The sequence below is a fragment of the Lactuca sativa genome, chromosome 7 (assembly GCF_002870075.4).
Source record: "Lactuca sativa cultivar Salinas chromosome 7, Lsat_Salinas_v11, whole genome shotgun sequence".
Taxonomy (NCBI): domain Eukaryota; kingdom Viridiplantae; phylum Streptophyta; class Magnoliopsida; order Asterales; family Asteraceae; genus Lactuca; species Lactuca sativa.
The window spans coordinates 109,449,539-109,466,091 of NC_056629.2; the positions used below are offsets into that span (position 1 = coordinate 109,449,539).

At 35.8% G+C, this 16,553-nt stretch overlaps 3 protein-coding genes across 3 annotated transcripts; 1 reads left to right on the plus strand and 2 right to left on the minus strand.

The window, feature by feature from the left end:
* The first annotated feature begins 596 nt into the window (after positions 1-596).
* On the plus strand, positions 597-3,077 carry LOC111887901 (uncharacterized). The gene is made up of 5 exons (XM_023884038.3): positions 597-866; positions 1,489-1,764; positions 1,918-2,154; positions 2,237-2,454; positions 2,622-3,077. The coding sequence occupies exons 2-5, from the start codon at positions 1,501-1,503 to the stop codon at positions 2,887-2,889; spliced, it is 987 nt and encodes a 328-aa protein (XP_023739806.1). The 5' UTR covers positions 597-866; positions 1,489-1,500; the 3' UTR covers positions 2,890-3,077.
* Positions 3,078-10,960: 7,883 nt separating this feature from the next.
* On the minus strand, positions 10,961-11,893 carry LOC111887895 (uncharacterized). The gene is made up of 2 exons (XM_023884033.3): positions 11,796-11,893; positions 10,961-11,705 (listed from the first exon to the last, which is right to left on the minus strand). Exons 1-2 carry the CDS (start codon positions 11,887-11,889, stop codon positions 11,152-11,154), a joined length of 648 nt encoding a protein of 215 aa, XP_023739801.3. The 5' UTR covers positions 11,890-11,893; the 3' UTR covers positions 10,961-11,151.
* Positions 11,894-11,906: 13 nt separating this feature from the next.
* Positions 11,907-12,867, minus strand: LOC111887896 (uncharacterized). The gene is made up of 2 exons (XM_052765765.1): positions 12,021-12,867; positions 11,907-11,914 (listed from the first exon to the last, which is right to left on the minus strand). The coding sequence occupies exons 1-2, from the start codon at positions 12,865-12,867 to the stop codon at positions 11,907-11,909; spliced, it is 855 nt and encodes a 284-aa protein (XP_052621725.1).
* Between the last annotated feature and the right edge of the window lie 3,686 nt (positions 12,868-16,553).

Below are 16,553 nucleotides of genomic sequence, written 5' to 3' on the forward strand. Positions count from 1 at the left end.
TAGTTAAACCGTTTTCAACCTTAATTCCCGATCCAACTGGTTCGTCAGTTCAAACCAGTTTTTAAAACATTGATTTTGTTGGAACTTCAAGGAAATCTGAACCAGTTAAAAAGAAATTCCCTCAAAAAAGTGTTGAAACTTCCGTTGGATTACCAAAGAAATTGAAAGAAATCATAATTTGTTTTTTTTTTTTTTTTTTTAAATTAATAGTTAACCGAGAAAATCAAAGCCAGGTAAAATCATTTGTTAATATGTAGAAAGGTCCGAAGAATTTCTGACAAGATGTATATTAAATGCATTTTACTCATTTTCTAAGAATTCCCTCGTAAATACGTAGGATCTTTGGATAAAAAAATATTCCTAAGAAAACTTTTTAGGAACACACATATTTTTCTAGTAGTGAATTAGATAACAATAAAAAAAACCAAAATCAAATAACTAATCCTATGAGTTTAATAATAGTGTATGTAGCATGTAGGACCGTTCCTCTATTATATTCCAATGGTACATGGACAAAACGGTGATGCCGAGAATATTAAAATCCATAAAAGATTTATATTGACGATTATTAGGACTATCGAACGAATACAATTAAATACATATCCTAGGTTCCTAACAACCTAAGTGATGAGTTGTAAAATCAAATTTAAGAATATATTCATCCACGGATTTCATGGGCAGATGTCATTTATAACCAATGCCTGAATTTTTTGTTAGTAACGGCCACAAAAACTGTGTTTATCTGCCATCATCATCCCCAATCATAAATGATTTCTGCAAACCCAAAAAGTAAGCGGAAAGAGAGAGAGGTGAACGTTGCCGGTGTTGATCTCAGGCGACGTTTTCCAATCTCCTGCTGACCGACTGTATGTATCATCAAAACCCTAATCATTTCATTATTTTGCCCAATATATCTTCCCTGAATGTTCTACATTTTTCTTTTTTAACAATTTAATCGAGTCTTTCGTTCAAACATTTGAATTGTTCCATTTCCATCTTTAGCTTTTATTTGTACGTATTTAGCTCCTTTTGTTGTTTGATGATGCTAGACAACAATAGGGTCCCAGTATTATGTCAATTACAAGCTAATTCTTCGGGCCGATATGATTAGCTTTTGTTTCTTCATAGATAAACCATTTGTACAATGCTTATTGCTTTTGTAATCATATTCGTGAAGTTATTAACGGATGTTCCAGAATTGCTTTAGGTCCATGATATATAGGTTCTTGGCCTAACATTCATGTGTAAATGATAAGCCGAGCTAATCACCTTCAAACATAAAAGAATACCAAAATTGTTATCTGCAAGCTGTAGACCATTGATATCAATCAGTTACCCTGTCTATTATCGAATTTGTGCAAGTTGAACTGTAGTATAACGATTTAAACTAGTGAAATCTAATAATTCGTGCAGGGAGTTGTTTTACTGCAATTGAAGATGTTGCACTTTCAATCTGTTAGTTGACCATATATAGGTGATAAATTTCAGGTTCTATTAGCGATGACGCTAGCCTCTGGAGAGATTGCAAAACATGTTGCAAATACTGAGACTGAGCATGTTGCTAGAGAAGACAGTGAATATGAGAGACTGGTTGTATCTAGTGAAGAGAATGTTGAAGGCGATGACATACACCCTCAGCAAATAGAAAGGGAAAGGTGTGGCAGGTCTTGGAAATGGTGGATTAAGGTTATATCATTGTCCATTGTTACTATTGTAGTTTCAATCGTTTCAGTGAAATGGGGAATGCCAATTGTATTTGAGAAGGTAAAATTAAAGCAATCAAACAATTCACTGATAATACTACGTACTATTGTCTATATTTGATTAGAAGTTATACAAAACTAGCTAATACGTATTTACATAATCATAAAAGTACTGTAGCACAATGTAATTTTTCTGATGTTGGTGTAAGTACAGCTTCTAATCCCAATGATGGAATGGGAAGCCACAGAATTTGGTCGTCCAACACTTGCTCTCATACTTGTAGCCTCCTTGGCACTTTTCCCAATCGTCTTCTTGCCATCTGGTCCTTCTATGTGGCTTGCAGGGATGATATTTGGATATGGACTGGGATTTGTAATAATCATGGTTGGAACAACAATCGGAATGGTTTTGCCATATCTGATTGGCCTATGCTTTCGTGATCTCATCCATGTGAGTACCAACGACAGATATTATATAATTTAATTTATAGCTTAAATATTAAGTTGTTAATTTAAAATTAATTAATTTGTAGCAATGGTTGAAGAAATGGCCACGGACAGCTGCAATGATTAGAATGGCTGGAGAAGGAGACTCGTTCCAGCAGTTTCGAGTGGTTGCACTCTTTAGGATTTCACCATTTCCGTACACCATATTCAACTATGCAATAGTAGTGACCAGCATCATGTTCTGGCCCTATTTATTTGGATCCATCGCCGGAATGATTCCTGAAGCCTTCATCTATATTTACAGGTAAGGCCTTCCCATTAATGAAACTCTATATATGTTTACATATTTGCATTCCTGAATTTACTCAATTTAGTTTCATGCTAATATGAATATAGGAAATCATATATATCTTGATTTTTTTAAGAATTGAACATATCTTGTAGCTTTAATGATAATTACTTGTTGTGCAGTGGGAAGTTGTTAAGGACATTTGCGAATGTACAGTATGGAAATCATGAAATGAGTCCACTGGAAATTATATACAATGTTATTTCCTTCATCGTAGCAGCTGTGATGACTGTATGTTTCACAGTTTACGGGAAAAAAGGTCTAACAACACTTGAACATGAAGAGAAGTGTGGGGTCACTGTAGTTCACTTAGGGCATATACAGTTGGATAGACTTTCATTGGAGAGACCAAACCAACATGGCCTTCATCACAGCTTGAGGTCGCCGTAGGTTTAATTTTATAGCTAACCATTGTAGGAAAAACCAGCAGACAGAATAAGGACAAATGAGTTGAGTATTCCAGTAACCATTGTTTATTTTGTAGATGAAGAAGGTTCCTGTACATAAAAACTACAACACCTAATTTCTGGAACTTGTCTGTTCTATATATCAAATGATAGATTTGCCAGCTTCGTTTATTCCATTCTTTATGCATGATTGTCTCGTATATTATTTATGCGTGTTATATTGATTTATCAATCATTCATCCAGTGTTAGTATTATATATCATTTTCATCATTAATGAAAATGTTGATTTTAATTTGATACGACATATGTTGGAAAATTAGTTTTATTAATTTCCGAAAATGAGATTTTTTATCATTTTTGAGCATGAATTTTGGACTCTAAATGTAATCAAAACGGACTATTGGTTATATATCCGTGTTCTCCTCTGTGATATCTTTGTTTTGATATATCACATGTCTAAAACGGATTAAAAATAAATGAGAAATTACTTGTTAAAATATGGTAATTCACTACTAGAAAAATTGGTTTTAACTACCAAAAATTCCGATAAATATATTTTGTTAGTAATTCCCTTCAAATTTCCAACAAATATTCAACAAATGTGGAATCTAACGAAATTCCAACAAAAGACTCGCGAATATAGAAATGACAGAGATTTTGTTGGAAAAACGTCAGAATTTTCCTACAAAAAACCGACAGATTATTAATTAATATTTAAAATTGTAATTTGGTAGGAAAAACGTTGGACACATAAAGAGCCAGGAAAATGAAAATTTTAATAAATCTATTCCCCAATTTTTTGGGCTAGGTTTTAGATTCCCTATATTTTCTCTATTTATAGATCCTTACATCGCTCCTCTTCTCCTTTTATCATGTCGCCTCTCCGCCCGCTCTTCCATATCTATCATCGATTATGTAGTGCCATGTCCATCAACATCATAGATCTGTCATTTTCGTCATGTCGATTTATCAACATAAACCCTAATCACCATCATAGAAGGTAACACTGTTTTCAAGTTGTTGATTTCTTTTACATGTTTTCAAGTTTTCTAAGACAATAAAAGCATGATATCAAGATTTGATTGTTTTTCAGTGCAAAGTAACATTGGATGTCATCGCTAGTCATATCCCTTCCTTACCATTTATCGCCATTTGCTCACATATCACTAATTAACACAAAAGACGTCGCTGCCACCCATTCATCTCATTCCACCACCACAACCACCGACTTTAAACCCCTCTCCTAATTTCGTTTTTTAGGTATAAACCCTAACTCTTTTGTTGGAATAGTTTCATAGCCTTTTTGTTAGATTTTTGTCTTTAGGGTTTGAAATACTGATGAAACCAGCGATTATAAAAATTGGAATTGTTTATTATCTCTTGTGCAGGTTCCTATCTTTTGTGTGTGTGTATATATATATATATATATATATATATATATATATATATATATATATATATATATATAGTACAGGAAGATGGTTCTTTTGCAAGTAGTAATTGTGATTCCTTTGATTTTCATAGAACTAATGGACAATCAAGAGTGTGTGTTTTATAAACCAATAATCAAACAAGTAAGACCCTCAAAATGATCTGGTACAATTCAATATTCATAGATGAAAACAGATGCTAAATGGACTTTCAAATAAGTCCAGTGGATCAAGAAGTTTACCTAATACATTGTATGAAGCACCATTAGTGAATATGATACTCATCTTTGTTATAATTAAGTATTGTTATTATATGTTTTAGTTCAATAAAATAGCTAACTTGTTTTTTTCAACACTTTTCAAACTCAAGGCCTAGAATCCAATGCAGCTAAACTTTATGCTATGTGTATATAAAGAAGTAAGCAAGACAAGTTTTTTATTTGGATTTTCATTTTTGACAATTAATGGGCTAGGTAAATGTAATGAAATTTGTATTTTTATAGGTTAAATGTATTAAATTTGTATTATTATAGGTTTAATGTATTGAATTTTTTTCTTCAATATGGGCAGAGAAAGAATTGGATTTATTAAAACTTTTACTATTTTTTTGTTTTTTTTAATTAAATTGAACATTCCATCGGAAATAGGTTGGAAACTTGTTCTGTTGGTATTTTGTAGGAAAATAGCATGTCAGTACATTTTGTTGGAAAAGTGTTGGAAGTTTCCTACGGAAAAATCCATTGGAAATTTATCAGAAATTTTGTTGGAAGTTTGTAGCAACCATGTTTCCCATGACCCTTTTTCCAACAAACTAATTGCATCGAACTTTGTTGGTAAATGTTGTTTCCTACTAAATACCAACCACATAGCTTGTAGGAAGCCTTCCAATTTTCTTGTAGTGATTGAAGGAGAATAATAAATGAGTCAAGTGGGTTTTAACTCATCCCATATTGGTGGGTAGGCTTGTCGAAAAAACCCGAAACCCATTCTACCCACCCGACCCGTTTCGAATTCGGGTAGAATGGGTTGGGTAGAACGGGTAACGGGTATGAACATTCGGGTAATAGGTTAACCCGATAATAATATAGGTCGGGTTTTAGGTATGAATATTTATTTTCAGGTATACCCGAATACCCGAATTCATTTTTTAAATAATACCAAATATACAATGCAGTCACGTACGCACACTTCAAATAAAATAAAACCCTTTGTTTTCTTCTTATGAACTATGGCTCGACAGTCAACGCAAACTTGCAAAAGGAATACAACGTTGAAGCTGAAGTCCTGAACCGTCATCATAATTCTCAGTTTCTCACTATCGCACGGAATGAAATTAAAAAAGTACATAACATATTATAATGATTTGTATTCTTATTATAAATGTACTTGTTAATTGTATGAAGTATTTTCTGTAACGACCAAAAATTTCAAAACAATTAAAACTTTTCAAAAACAACCCATTTTAATAACGTTGTTACAAAAAGGTTTTCAATACATTATTTAACAGAGTATTTCCCAGGTCCATTTCATAAAACACCAACGCGAGGAACGATACGATCAAGCCTTTGCCTTGCCACAGTCTCCTGAGAACCTGAAAACATAAAACCACAACTGTAAGCCCGAAAGCTTAGTGAGATACCCCCAAAAATACCAACCACATATACGCCCTTCCAGGCCACGACCTTCCGGTCCAAAACACATTGCCTTCCGGCCCATAACATATTGCCTTCCGGCCCATAACACATCGCCTTCCGGCCCATAACATATCGCCTTCCGGCCCTTAACATAAAATGCCCACATAACATAACAGATCATAGAACAGCCATACATACCGGGTCAAACCCCGGACCAAGCAACTGTGCACATAACATATAATCATATAACAGTTCACAGTCAGCGAATCGATCAACCGATCACATAGCATATCATTACCCTAACCAAGATACCAGCCTAGCCGATTACTAGCAAAACTTCACCCTACGTCTTAGCCAAAATACTACTACTTACGCACATACGCCTTTCCAGGCCATGACCTTCCGGTCCACATAATATATAATGCCTTCCGGCCCATATCATAATGCCTTCCGGCCCATATAATAATGCCTTCCGGCCCATATCAAGCAATACCATAACAGACAACTATCCGGATTTCCATCCGATAAAGGGTCGGCCTTGGTGCCGTAGACCCTGTCGATATAGTGAGGATAACTCACCTCGAAACTGCCGACTGAACAGATAACCCAAGCTGCTCCGATCACTGATACGATCTCCACCTCTGGACCGCCACCAATGCACTGAACTCGAACAATAATCAACAATTACCAAAATACCCCTGGAAACCACTAGTCAACCCTTGGTCAAGGACAAGGTCAAAGTCAACCCCTGACTGACCCTACTCGCCGAGTCAACCCGATGACTCGCCGAGTTCCCATACTCAGAGCTCACTCAATCCGCGACCTAACTCGCCGAGTCACCCCGAGACTCGCCGAGTCCCACAACTTCTGAGTCCTCTCGCACACAACTCACCGACACCGAGTCATCCCTTGACTCACCGATTCTCGACTCAACCAGAGAATATTGGAACTCTTCGACAAGACTCGCTGAGTCCAAGAACAGACTCGCCGAGTCTATGGCTATCTTCAACCTACTCGCCGAGTTGTTCATACAACTCGCCGAGTTCCAGGCCATCTTCATCCAACTCGCCGAGTTGTTCTTCCAACTCGTCGAGTCCCAGCTCATCTTCAAACAACTCGTCGAGTACACCCATGTGACTCGTCGAGTACCACCGGCCTGAATCCATTCAGAAGCATTCCAAGCCATGCAATTGCTCCAAAACATAGATCTAGCCTCCTACCACTCATCCATCACGTAAAGTGGCAAACTTTACGTGAATCCTAAGAGATCTAGGCCAATTGCACATTGGTTTAGGGTTTGGGACATGTAAGCTTCACTAAACACTCCAACACAGGGACTTTCATGCTCTCTGATTCTTCTCCATTCCAGATCTGAGGTAGCAACCTCAGATCTAACCTCTAGACTTCCAATTACATCCATAGACAAGTTCCCACAACCCCAAAATGAAGAAACAACATAAAATCAGTCCAAGAACGAGATATTACCTCCAATGGACGCCCCAACTGCAATGTAATTCGAATCCAAGCAAAGCCCCTTGCTCCAAGCCTTCAATCTCTTAAAATTCCTTCAATAATCATCTCCTTCAAGCTCCCAATTGAGATATGATCACTCACACACGAAGGCTAAGGGTTTCTGGACTTGGAGATGAATAAAGAGGCTGAGAGTGGGCTGTTATGTTCTTTATATAGGGCTCGACCCCGGGAATTAGGGTTTTCTCCACTCAGCGCCTACTCGTCGAGTCCTCCTTACTGACTCGCCGAGTCGGCTACTTAACACGCGACCCAGTCGCGACTCTACTCGCCGAGTCCATCCATGGACTCACCGAGTCACTCTTCCACAACTTACTCTTTTAGCCCTTCAACTCTACTCTTGATATTTCGGGATGTTACATTTTCCTACCCGATTCTTTATTAAACCAACCAACATGTAAAAAAATGATCAATAAGTGTCATTTAAAAAATTCTCGGGTATACCCGATAATTACCCAACCCGACCTCAAACCCGAATACCCGAAACCCGAAAACCCGAATTACAATATAGGTCGGGTATCGGGTATTATTTTCTTAAGGAAATACCCGTTCTACCCGAAACCCGAAAATTTTACCCGTTCAACACCCCTATTGGTGGGAGAATGAAAAGGAAATTTGTTTATAGCTACAAAGACTAGTTACTATTGTAAGATTAATAGAAACCAATGTTTTCTCTTTTGCTTGCACGCAGGGGGGGTGCAAATGCAAGCTAATATGGCTTCGGGTCACTAAACTTGTGTGCAAGCGCGCGTCTTGTGGGTACAAATGCACCACCGGTCGACCAGAAAAGTTTGAGAACATTTTTTCAATTATTTTCTTTTTGGTTTACAGTTACAGACCCGAATTAAAGATTATTCATAAGCGATTTCGGTTTTGATCTACCAATTAATCATGCCATTTAATTGATTGTTACGTTTTGATGTATAATGACATCAGTTACGATTTACACTATAAATAGAGCATCTCCTTGTTTGTTTAGATTGCACCGAATGAATCAAAAACAGTCTCATCTTTCTCTTTTGCGTTTCTGCTTCTTCCATCTTTTGTTGCAACCAAGGTATAATTCGTGCCAAGTGAGGGTTCGGGCAATCTAGAAAAATTGCTTCCTATTGTTGTATCCTGGGAAACAAAGACCCATATAGGGTGAAGTTGTTTTAGGGAAACTGTGTCAAACACAGCCGAGTAGGGTCGCGGATGTTCATCCGGGTTTACGTCCGGCGAGTCCATTAGTGGACTCAGGGAGTCCACGCTGTTTAATGAAACCCTAATCCCCCGGGTTTGGAGCCTATTTAAGGGCACTTATAGCCTCCCATTGCGGCTACCAGTCCCTTGAGAGAACCTTAAGTGAGCTAAATCGTTGTGAGGGAGAAAAAGTCACTTTTGATCCTTGTACCTTTGGTGTGGCAAGAAGGAGGTGACCAAAAGCAAAGAGGAGGTGTGATCCTAGCAATTCCAGAGTTCAGATACTTCATTTTGAGGTAATAGTTCGAACCTCCTTCAGTTTTGGTGTTGATCATTAGAGTTAGGGTTTTCTAACCCCTTTGGAGAGTGATTATGTGGAGCAAATGGTCCCTCTTCAAGTTTGTGCCTTGGATCTGGACTCAAAGAGGTTCAGAGACCTTAACCCTTGGAGCTTTATGGACCAGTTTGGGGTTATTGGACTTAGGTTGCCATTTTTGGGACTAAATCTCCTTTTTATGCCTTGTTGTTGTTATACAAGCATCAAGTTTCGGACTTTACATGACATTCATGCTTGGGGAGGCCAGATCTATGGTTTGGGGAAACAGATCTGACCTCAGGAGGTCAGTAGAGATTGTGCATGGCATGAACTCGTCGAGTTGTTCTTGAGACTCGGCGAGTAGGGTTAGGGTTTCACGTAAATTGCTCAGTGAGTAGACTTACTGAGTTGGGGGAGGACTCAGTGAGTCAGGAAGGGGTTAGAGGACTGGAGTTCTAGGCGGTACTCGCCGAGTTGTTCTTGAGACTCGGAGAGTTGAGTCGGGGTGGCCCCACGATTCATGCCTGGTATGACTCGTCGAGCATAGGGAGGGACTCAGTGTGCCAAGCGGGACAAAGAGTTAGAGGACATGTGTGAACTCGCCGAGTTACCAAGGTACACTCGGCGAGTAGGGTCAAAGTGTGACCATTGACTTTTGTTGACTTTTAGGGTTTGGTCAACAATGGAGTACTTGTGTCAAGAGGGGGGTAAAATAGTCTTTTACCCTTCTAAGGGTGCCAATGGCAGGTTGAGTCTAGTCTCGAGGGTTATATTTATAAGAGTATCTATTTATGTGAATAGGCGAAAGCCAGGCAATATTTTCTACCGAGTCATAGATTTACCGAGACGCCTGAGGTGAGTCTTCTCACTATACTTTACCTAGTGTGGTAACAGAGTTATAGAGTACTATAGAGTTATATGCCAGTGTATTTGCATGTTTTTTATGTGTTGTGATTTATTGTGATATGTGATATGCATGATTTAGAGTTACAGAGTTGGGACTTTCGGGTCCATAGAGTTAAGGCCAGAGGGCCCACAGAGAGTTGGGGCTGGAGGGCCCCACTGAGACACATTGACCAGAGGGTCGACAGAGTTACAGCCTCGAGTGGCTATTATGTGTTAGAGTGGTATTTTGGGGAACTCACTAAGCTTATGCTTACAGTGTTACGTGTTATGTGTTTTAGGTACCAGTGATGACCGCGGGAAGGCGCCGACTTGATTCGTACACACACATGGGATTTTATGTATTTTGATCTTGGGAGATGTTTTGTGAAACAAAGACATGATACTATGACATTTTATGAATGAATGAGTTTGTAAGAATGTGTTTGAAAATGCGAAAAGTTGTTTTAATTTTTACGGTGTTACAGTATGATTTGGTGTTCTTGATTAGAAATTTATGATTGAAAGTTACTTGCCCTTTATTAATGTTTGTGTGTCCTAAAAATCCATTTGAAATTTGATGATTATTTATTTATCTCACTATAATTGTGTTTTGTAAATTGTTAGAAAGAACGATTTATGTTTTCTATCATAATATAAATCTTTGAACCATTTTTGATGATCTGCTTTTTTATTTCACTCATCTTCTATTGTCACTCTTTCTCTCTCTCAAATTTTTAGGCATGGTTAAAAATTGGTGGTTGCGTTTTTTTGGGTGTGAAGAGGATTATCGGTAGCATTTGGAGAACATGACGATAAGAAGTAAATGACGACAGTAGGAGTAGTTGAATTTCATGGAAAACATTCTTTAAGAATATCATTATCATAGAATGTCATTCCCACGTATTCTACAAGAATGATTTAGATTATAGGCAAGGTTTAAAAGTACGGAATCGCGCCTTGAGGCGTTTTCCCTCCGCCTCATGAGGCGTAAGCCTCGAGGCGGAGTGAGGCGTAACCCCGAGGCGGAATACAATATATATATATATATATATATATATATATATATATATATATATATATATATATATATATATATATATATATATATACTAAACATGTCCTTTTAAGCTAATTTCACCATCAAATCCATTAATTATAAAAAAACACATTCAAAAACATAAAATAAGTCTAGAACATCAAAGTCTAAAACTCCAAAACAACAGGCACTTAAGAAACACACACAAAAAAGCACAAGTTAGTGAAAAGTTCAAATAAAATAATCAGCATCATTCGCATCATTTTCAAACCGGTCACCCTCGTCATCGTCAATCAAATTCACTTCATCCCCGTCATCCTCGTCAATCAAATTCACTTGAACATTTTTCCTTTTCCTAGTTCCACTCCCTTCCCCAATTGTCCCGCCACCTATAGGTCTTCCAATAGCCCTGCCAGCTCTAGCACTTCCAATTACCCCACCATCTTCCTCCCCTAATATCCCGCCACCTCCAATGTCATCTTCCTCACCATCACTTGGGGCGGCTATCCACTCATCATCCGACAATACATGATCAACAACTAAGGGGTCATCTTCTTTTAATTTAGTCCTCTTAATGAACTTTTGCTTCAACTTTTTATTGTACATGATGTAAACCAAGTTGTTCATTCTTTCGGTGTTTAACCGGTTGCGTCTCTTGGTATGGACTTGATTGAACGTACTCCAATTACGTTCACAAGCCGAAGCAGAACATGTAAGACCCAAAACCTTTATTGCAAAGGACTTGAGCTCTGGAGCATCGTCTCCATATTCACCCCACCATGTAACTATATATGTTTATAAATAACTTAATAAGTAATGTAATTTATATAAAATAAAAACTATAACTATAATAACAAAACTACTTAATAATATACCCGGTGGACGTGTCAGATATGTCGATAAAGAACCTCTATATCCAAATAATCCTCTTTTTTCTTTGTAAGCAACGAGTTGATCTTCAATCTTCATATAAACTGCCGTATCCTTCACGAGCCTTTCCATGACATCATACAATCCTCGCTTAATCTCCGGATGCTCGGAAACATTGGGACTCCAACGATATTGTGGATTTAAGTAGTAGGCAGCAGCATGCAAATCACGATGCATTTGCAACTCCCATTTCTTATCGATAATGTCCCAAATTTCTTTATAAGAAGCGAGGTTGTTATCCAAGTTCTTTGCTATTTTTTCTTTGCATTCGTCCATCGCCCCGTAAATAAATCCCATTGCTGGTGTTTGCTCCCCATCAACGAGCCTTAAAACTTGAACAAGTGGCATTGTGGTTTTCATGGAATAAACCACACTAGGCCAAAAATTTCTTTCATCCATAATTATTTTTTTTATCTCTCTACCATCGGGTTTCTTAGCCCAAGAAGATGCCCCCCATTCGTTTGAAACAAACATTTGTTGTAAGTTTTGTTTCGATTCATAAATGCTTTGTATAGTCAGAAAAGCCGTGGCGAATCTCGTGGCGGCCGGTCGAAGTAGATCTTTCTTTAGAATCTTCCGGGATAAACTTAACACCCACTGATGGTTGTAGATGAAATTGCTAATCTTTCTTGCTTTAAGCAAAGCATTTTTATGTTGAGTCAAATCACCGATTTTTTCAAGCATTAAATCGATGCAGTGAGCTGCACACGGGGTCCAATACAAGTTTTTTCTCTTCTCCATTAACAATGCTCCAGCAGCTTTGTATGCACTAGCATTGTCGGTCACCACTTGAACAACAATATCTTCCCCGATCTCTTCAACAACTTCATCAAGCAACTCAAATATTTTTTGAGCATTTTTTATGCAATCTGATGCATCAATAGTCCTCAAAAATACAGTTCCATATTGATTGTTGACCAAAAAGTTGATCAAACTTCGGTTTCTCATGTCGGACCAACCATCTGATAACAATGACACCCCGGTTGTCTTCCAAGTTGCTTTAATGTCATCTACCATTGTTGTTGTTGTTTTAACTTCTTCTTGAAGGATCCAAGTTCTTAATTCATGCATTGAAGGGGGTTTCAATCCGCGTCCATAGTTTCCAATAGAATGTACCATATTAGTAAATGATGGACTATTGGATACATTGAACGGGATTCCATTCTCATAAAAGAACCTCCCAATATCCAAACAAACTTGGTTTCGATGCTCTTTAGTATTGGATGGGGTAATTTTTATAGGTCCTGGACCATCTATTTCATCCTCCTGTCCACCCACCATCCATCTATCTATTGGTCCTCTAACACCCCTAGAGCTACCAGTTGTAAATGATGGATCAACACTTCCACCTCTGTTGTAGTATGCCCCACTTGCTACGTTTTCTTCGAAGGCTGTTCGAGAAGCTAATTTAGTAGCCTGAAATGCTTTCAAAAACTGAAGCATTTCCTCTTTCACTATCTCTGGAACATTAGGACAAGGCTCTACATCTTGGTGTGTACAAGCAAGATGCTGTTTCACTCTCTGAACCCCTCCCTTAATGATTTTGCTACAATACTTACATTTTAGATATTTGTATGCCTTTTTTTGACCCTCTGCCTCTACCATTACTTCCTCACTGTGACCCCAAGCAGGGTCCGACCTTCCACCTTTACTGGACATCCTCACTGTAAATAGAATGCAGCAAAATCAGATCAGAAGAAGTGCAGAAGAAGTGCAGAACCTAAGTTACACAATTGATAGTCCCAAAGAAATCATTTGCTGAACAAAATAATAATAATAATAATAATAATTACAAAGTGCTTTTGATAGAAGATTAAGAAAATTAACCTTTGAATATTAGCAGACCTTCGATCAGAAGAAGTGCAGGTGAGATGCGATTTTGAGATGAAGAGATGAGCGGCGATTTATATTGAGCGAATGAGGTGATTAGGTCAATATATGAAACGGGTTTTCAGTTTTATTAAAAAACCGGTCAATAAAACAAAGGTATAAACAAAGTCGACGTAAAAAAGTCAAAATAGTCAAACAAAAATTGAAGGCGTACGCATCTGGAAAGCGTTCCGCCTCAATCGAATCGTATGCGCTTCACTGGTATGAGGCGTGCGTACCAAATCTTACCACTGAGGCGGCGCCTCTAGATCGATCAACCTGCGATTCGCCTCAAGGCGCGCCTCAGAGCGTGCGTTTCTCACGTTTTTTTAAACGATGATTATAGGTTTGTTTGTTGAAAATATGTTTATCATTAATGCTCCTGTACACTCTCATAGAATGCAGTTTTCCTTTTTTATATTTTAACATTGAAGCATGTATACATTCTCATAGAATGCAGTTTTCATTTTTTATATTTTAATATTGAAGCATGTATACATATTCCTAGAAGAATTGCATCCTTATTTGTATTACTTTTTATATAATTCTTAAGTGAATATGTGAATATAGCAATAAAAATGATTTTAATATACAAATTGTTATTCCTGATGATATATGTTATAATACATTATATTCTTAAAGAATGTACAAACAATAATCAACAGAACGAAGCAAAAGAATAATGGTAACAAGAATTCTCAAAGAATATAATCTATTGATGATGTTAATTAATTTAATCATGTCAAAAGATAAACATATTAGTAAAGAATTTCAAATATGTAGAATATATCATATCATATTCTTACATAATGAAAAACCAGTAATCATTTATTTAAAAAAATGTAGTAGATAAAAATCGATTACAATAATCATCTTAATGTTATTTAACTAAAATGTAAAAAAAAACTAATTTTGTTATTAAAAATCGAAATTAAATAAAATTCTTTAATACTCTTACTTTCCATAATTTGTAGTTAGCGAATTTGACAAATTTATCCTTACTGTTTATTTTAAAATAGAAAACAATTAATTTTATTCAACTTAATTACAATTATGTCATCCTCATCTTAACTACACATTCTTTAAATCTAATAATCTAGTGGATCAGAATTGGTCATACAATCACACTATATTTGTGATTCATATTTAATCCTAACCCTATATATATATATATATATATATATATATATATATATATAGAGAGAGAGAGAGAGAGAGAGAGAGAGAGAGAGAGAGAGAGAGAGATGAAAAATATAACATATGTATGAGTTTTAATTAATTATCTTTTTGAAACGGTACAATTACAAAACAAAAAAACATATTTAAAATATTTAATTAAATATTTTCGACATCACCCTATATAACATATGATCAATATATTAACGATTAAACCACAATATACAACGACTGTATTACAATAATCCAAAAACGAAGAAAATATAAAAACGAATTAGTATAACAAATTTACAAATTAAAAGCTCTAATATAGTAGCATATCTCCAAAAGTGTATTACATTAATCAAAAAACGAAGAAAATATAAAAACGAATTAGTATAACAAACTTACAAATTAAAAGCTCTAATATAATAGCATATCTCCAAAAGTGGTCATAAGACCTCAACCCAACATAAAAACCTTTAAGTTTGTTTTCTTTCTGAAATTTGTATATGATTTGTATGCATGTATTCCCAAAAGATTGACATTTTTATAGTAAACTTTTCACTAAATGCTAATTAAACATAATATAAGTTATAAAACTTTTGAGTGTTAAATCATAATTAAGTTTTGAGTTGCATTAGTTAAAAAAAAAAGAGTTTCAAATGAATGTGGTTTGAGGAAGTTAAAAAATGAGGTTTCAAATGCATGAGATTTAAGAAAAAATGCTAGTTTTATAAGTATGTATGATGTATGATATATATATTATAAAACATATTAGTCATATCTTGAATTTTAAGAAGTATAAGTTACAAAACTTTTTTTACAAATCAATTATGTATAAATAATTTATTAATACTTGTCAAAAGTTTGAAGATTTAAATGAATGAAAGTACTTAAGAAATTCAATTTGGAACAAGATGAAAATTTTAAAATATTAACTTAATATCTATAAATTAATTTACATTTCTTAAACTAAACATCAATATTAATTAATTCACATCAATAGTATATATAGACAATATAAACATAAGGTATGGACATAAATATTTTATTTAAAAGTGGTAATCTTTTATTACATAATAACTAATAATAAAATCTAATAATTATTTCCTCGTTAGAAACTATTCGCCAAAAAAAGCGATTGATCACTGTCGCTTTGCGCGGGCACACATATACTATACACATATGGCTGAGTTATTGCGAGAACTAAAAAAAATGTGTGGACTTGCGAACTCATAATCAAGTCATTATTTTTCAAAAACCAAAAACACCATTTTTCTTCAAATAGTGCGTCTAAGCCATATCTAGACTAAAAAAAGATTTGATAATATGCGTCAAAGCCATATCTAGACTAAAAAAAAAGATATGACAATTATTATTATTATTATTTTCGAAATTTGTATGTATGTACAATCAGCAGTCATATGGAATGCGAATACGCACAATCAACAACCATATAGACTGCTAAAAGATTTGTAAAAACTCATAATCAACTCATCATTTTTCAACACCAAAAACATGAATTTTTCTCAAAATTGTGCGTCTAAGCTATATCTATGTTCAAAAAAGGATTTGAGGATTTCTTTTTTGATTTTTGTATAGCTGCTGATTGTGTTCATCAACGGTCCATAATTATGCATACATGCAAATTTCGAAAAAAAATAAAAAAAATTGTC